Below are 5,580 nucleotides of genomic sequence, written 5' to 3'. Positions count from 1 at the left end.
TACCCGGAGAAAACCCACGGAGGCCCGGGGAAAACATACAAACTACACACAGGAAGCCCAGAACTGGAATCGAACCCTTCACCTCTGCACTGTGAGGCCAACACGCTAAGCACTCGATCACCAGGCCACCACATACATACACACACACACACACACACATATATATATATATATATATATTCATTCATTCATTCACCTCCCGAACCGCTTCATCCTCATTAGGGTCGCGGGGGGTGCTGGAGCCTATCCCAGCTGTCTTCGGGCAGTAGGCGGGGGACACCCCGAATTGGTTGCCAGCCAATCGCAGGGCACACAGAGACAAACAACCATGCACGCCCGCACTCACACCTAAGGACAATTTAGAGTGTTCAATCAGCCTGCAATGCATGTTTTTGGAATGTGGGAGGAAACCGGAGCACCCGGAGAAAACCCACACAGGCCCGGGGAGAACATGCAAACTCCACACAGGGAGGCCGGAGCTGGAATCGAACCCGGTACCTCTGCTAGCGGGTGTTACACGAAAACATGTAAGACATGTTAAGGTTTGGTAGTTTTGGGTCCCCGGGTACATTCTTTTCTTTCTGTTTTCCTCAGCACACACCACAATCAGGAGCAGCAGTCTTGTTGAACTGCATGTAATTTGTTGTTGAGTAAATCTTTGTCTCTCTACGGGTGGTTGGGTGGGAGGCCCTGGGGTCCTGACGGTGTCGTTCGGAGGAGTAGTTGGGTGCATGGTGACTGATTAAATGCGCAACCCTCGTCTGTTGAGATGAGCAGCTTCATAGCCCGGTGGTCTCGAGATTAACTCGACGAGCATCTTGAGCTTGTTAGTGAGATTAAACACACGGGGACTCGCCACTGCCATAACACTTGATTACTTCACACCTCGTGAACAATGCAGCATTGCAAAAGATTTGATTATGTCCTCTGCTTTATGATGCCACGATGCCGCAACACTTTTTGACAACATAGGATATGGTGATCGTATGCTGAATGATTGAAGGTAAATAATATTGTAAACAGTTGGTAGGTTCCATTCAAGTCAAGTCCACCTGTCTAGTTTGTTGCATCTCAAATATTGCGGTCACTATAGCCTGAGATGATCTCAAATGTATTTAGGGCATGCCCATATATGGGGCTTGACGAGTTATAAAAAAATGCGGGCTCACTATTTGGCAAGCAAGGTCTCTACTGCCGTTATCTAATCATTCAGAGTCACTAAAATGTTCGATTTGATCAAAAATAAAATCATTTAAATCAACTCAGTCAAACCATTCAGTCTAAATGTTCATAACGTAATCTGCATCTCTCATCTGTCCAACACACATTCAAGTCATACACAAGACTCCAGAGTCAACGTTGTAACAAAAATATTTATTGAACTCGTATAAAAAAATAATTTCTAACATCATGTACAATTCTAATCTGAATGGTTGAAGGAAATGAACAATCAAAGCTGCATCCAAATGAGGTTTCTCGCTTTCACATACACGCAAGCACACTGCATCCAACAGTTCATCAGTAGACGTTCAGTGTTCAAATACACTAACATGGAAGTGCTTTGGGAACTATTTACAAGTTATTTACAAGACATACACGAACATACACACGTGTGTGTCTGCTCTTTTGTTACAAAACAAAATTCAAGCCATAATAAATATGGTCAAAAATATTCTTGCTTTTATCTCTTAAATAACGGTGGGCCCTTCAGTGACTGTGGAATGAAACAATTGAACAGCCGTAATTCTTCTCATAAATTAAATAAATAAAATCTAGGAAAGAAGCTTTTCGCAGAAAAAAAAATAAATACCATATTATATAATTCAAGACTCCCGCCCAATGTTTTAAGACCTGTGTGAGGCACTGTTTTGACATAATCTTTTCAAACATGTCAAGGAGAGGATGATGCCGGAGGATGGTTCATTTCGCGATGCATGATTTTGCATTGAGGAGTGGTTCAGGGTGTGGTTGTGACACGGAAAAAGGAAAAGAGAAAGGCAGATGCTGCGGTTGAGAAGCAGGTGAGGTAAGTCCAGTCTGATGTTTGCACAGGATGCTGCCAGAGCCGCGAGGTTTCGTCTGGTTGCTAATGAGATTGGATTGAGCAGTAGTAGTGCCAGTGGTGGTTGTAACGTAACGACATAGGCTTCACTGATCTAGGCCCATGAGTGGAAAAAAATAAGATAAAGCCTTGAGCATTGTTAAAAAAAATGAAAGACCATCAATAACATGAGCCTTTTTTTTTTGCATTCCAAATATTCAAGTATTTCCAGGTCCCCCCTCCCCCCCAACAGTCTCATAAGGCACTTTTAAAAACAAATCTGCAGCAGAGTGGTTACATAACTCGCACCCTCCTGGCAACATGTGCTGTCCTGTAAGCAGAGCACGCCCTCGTACAGGCTAACAATCAGGCATCAGAGTCCACGGAGATCGATGGTGGTCTGATGTGGTCACAGGGAGTAAATCAAGTGAGGCACAAGGATGGCGAGGTTCCAAACGCGGCGCTTTTCTCCACCGTCACAGCGCCACGGCCACAGAGGTCGACGTGAAGGCCGAGGGCTCGTGGCTGATGCTGTGCAACTTGATCTCTGTGCTCGACTTGTCCGTTTGCGGCGTGGGCAGCAGTGCCGAAGAGGGCGTGCTCTGCATCCATGGGTGGTTGATGATGTCCTCAAAGGACGGCCGATCGGCCTGCCGCAAAGACAGGCACCACTTGATCAGCTGCTGGCACTCTGCAGGTGGGGTGGGGGTGGGGGACAATTTGGTTAGTCACATTACTGTAACCCGCGAGATATGACAAATATTTTCATTGCCGTGTATGCATCTTACCGGCAGAGATTCTCCTCCTAAAAAGGACTTGTCCTCGGAGGATCTCCTCATCATGTTCGAATGGGATGTCCCCACACACCATGTCGTACAGCAACACACCCAGCGACCAAACTGTGGCCGAGCGCCCCTGATAGCGGTGGTATTTGATCCATTCTGGTGGGCTGTAAACTCGAGTGCCTTAAAAGAGAAAACAAACCATCAGAACCACGACCGGACTAATACGAGAGTACAATAGGTTCGTAAAATTTGGGGAATTTTCAAAGTTAGAAATTTTCCATTTCAGTAATCTCTTAATGGGGAATTTTAAACTGATTGCAGAAAACATATGCAATCATTACACTGAATAAAACAAGCAGACTTCAGACCTACCGAGTCTGCATGAGTGCCTATTTATGAGGAATGAATGTTAAAGTACAAATCTAACCGCTTTCCATTAAATTACCAGTTAATTCCCATGGATCATTTGCAGTTTGAAATATTTACAAAATCCCCCTTCTTAATATCCCAGTGACATTTCTAGAAAATTTCCATCCCTTTTAAACCCTCATAAAATTCTGTTCATGATAAAAAAAACGGTGCATCAGGTTAATCCTCTTTGCATGTGTTATGTGGGCGCAGGTGCCAGGGAGCGTGACAAGCCTTGAGTGCGTGAGCACTAAGAGCAAGTACGCATGGGCGGGGGCAGCAGCCATGTGACTTTGTTTACAAACTTTGAGTTGTAAAAATACCCCTTTCAACCAAGGGGAGGCGCCAAAGTGCCTGCTTTATTTCTGGGTTTGGATTCGAGGCTGCTACTCTTTGATGACTGAATTTAAAAACATCCACTGAGCAATTTAAAAATAGAATCAAATTCAAACACGACTGGAAAAGAGCAAAAGTAAATTAAAAAACAAAAACAATAAAAGGTAGTGGCGCCTCACCATCAAAATCTGTGTAAATGGTGTCCTTCAGCAGGGCTCCAGAGCCAAAGTCGATGAGCTTGGTCTCTCCGGTCCGGAGGTCGATGAGGATGTTCTCGTCCTTGATGTCTCGGTGCACCACGCCACAGCTGTGACAGTGACGCACGGCGTCGAGCACCTGGCGGAAGAAGCTGCGGGCCAGCTCCTCGGGCAGGGCGCCCTTCTCCGTAATGAAGTCGAACAAATCCTTGACGTTTTCGGGCCTCTCCATGACGATAATGAAGCTGTCCGCTCGCTCAAACCAGTCCAGCATTTTGATGACGCCCCTGAAGCCTGTGCCGACCTTCTTTAACAGCACGATCTCCATCGGGACCCGGGAGCCGTTGGGCTGGGCAGGAAGGGGGGGGGGGGGGTGCGCGTTAATTCACGTTGTCACAAAAATGAATGAGTCAATAAATAAAGGGCGCATCACTCACCAGCTCCCCCCACTCGGAGATGCGGTCCTTGGCGACATGTTTGACGGCCACCTGAGCCAAGCAAAATCAAGGTTGAAAAAAAACCCCTAAATTAATTTAAAATTCATGGGCATTTTATATGAATACGACTGATAACCAAATGGATTACTAACCGGTGCTCCGTCTGACGTCCTTGTGCCGGAATACACGGTGCCGAAACCGCCGCTGCCCAACACCGCCCCGACCTGGTAGAGCTTCTCGAAAGGTTCCCTCGCTGCGCACACAAATACACAGAGAGAAATCTCCGGTTACAATAAGCCACCAAATGCTCCGTAAAAGCTTATACGTTCGAACAGATTTGATAACATTTAAGTTAGGCTTGAATATAAAGTGGCGCCCTTGAGAGCGGGGCTGCCATTGCTACGCCTTGTCCTCCATGACGACGGTAAAAAAAAAGAGGGAGAGAAGGGCGTCTAACCTGGATGAACTTGCAGCTTCACCGGCATGTCGCTGGAAATGTGGGCCAGGGAGTTGAGCTTGGAAAGCAGCATTCCTTTAATTCAAGTCCCCTCGTAAAATACAAGAACGATCTTGGTCTTGGCTTTGCCGGGCTGGAGTTAGGATCCTGTTGGCGCGGTTCTCCCGTGTCTCGTGCCCTCGTCGCAAGAACAAAAATGTGCCAAGGATCCTTTCATCCGGATGGGGGAAACCCGCGCTCGTCCCAAAAGGAAAACAACGAGACTCGAGTGTCGTCCGGGTGAGAGGCGGTTGCGTTTGCGTTCACACCAAACGCACGTTCGCAGCCTCTCCGCGGTGTTTTGTAAACAAATGAGTACAAATCGACGACATCAACAGACAGCGTTCCGAGTCCGAGGATCTCTCTCAGACACCGGTTTTGGTAACAAGAGGCGTGGTGAAAGGACACTTATATGGGAGTAGTAAGAGGCGTTACCTACCACTCCCCGGTTTCGCCCTCTTCCGCTCTGTCCACCAATAGGAGAGCGAGTTCTCGCTTCGAACTCACGTCAATCACCGCCATTAAAATAGAGTGAACTCCGTAACCCAGCCCGCCAGACACAGACGTGGCGGGAATCAAAACGCGCCAAAATTGGTGGGGGTGTATGGGTTGGGCTGGGGGAATCATTTGAATTAGGCGCTGTGGACTCACTTTGGAGAAGGGGGAAGAGAAGAGGGCCATTCAAATCCAAGTATCCGCCCCCCCCCCCCCCCAAGCCTCACTCAGCGGGAAACTGACGACATTGTGAGGAGAGAGGAGCATAAATGAAACAGAAACTCACGTGTTCACAGCCGCAGTGCCTATTAAGTTGCACACTTCAACCATAACACTTGATCATGTTTCCCTTACTCTTAGAAATATATTTACAAAGTGTAACTAG

At 47.0% G+C, this 5,580-nt stretch overlaps 1 protein-coding gene across 1 annotated transcript; it reads right to left on the bottom strand.

The window, feature by feature from the left end:
* Positions 1 to 1,353: 1,353 nt before the first annotated feature.
* pim1 (Pim-1 proto-oncogene, serine/threonine kinase) lies at positions 1,354 to 5,065 on the bottom strand. The gene is made up of 6 exons (XM_086108528.1): positions 4,662 to 5,065; positions 4,357 to 4,457; positions 4,205 to 4,255; positions 3,750 to 4,116; positions 2,830 to 3,006; positions 1,354 to 2,732 (listed from the first exon to the last, which is right to left on the bottom strand). The coding sequence occupies exons 1-6, from the start codon at positions 4,732 to 4,734 to the stop codon at positions 2,518 to 2,520; spliced, it is 984 nt and encodes a 327-aa protein (XP_085964654.1). The 5' UTR covers positions 4,735 to 5,065; the 3' UTR covers positions 1,354 to 2,517.
* Positions 5,066 to 5,580: the final 515 nt, after the last annotated feature.

The sequence above is a fragment of the Hippocampus guttulatus genome, chromosome 1 (genome assembly GCF_054856545.1).
Source record: "Hippocampus guttulatus isolate MCC_2025c chromosome 1, RoL_Hgut_1.0, whole genome shotgun sequence".
NCBI lineage: Eukaryota > Metazoa > Chordata > Actinopteri > Syngnathiformes > Syngnathidae > Hippocampus > Hippocampus guttulatus.
This window is presented reverse-complemented; position numbering and strand designations above follow the sequence as displayed.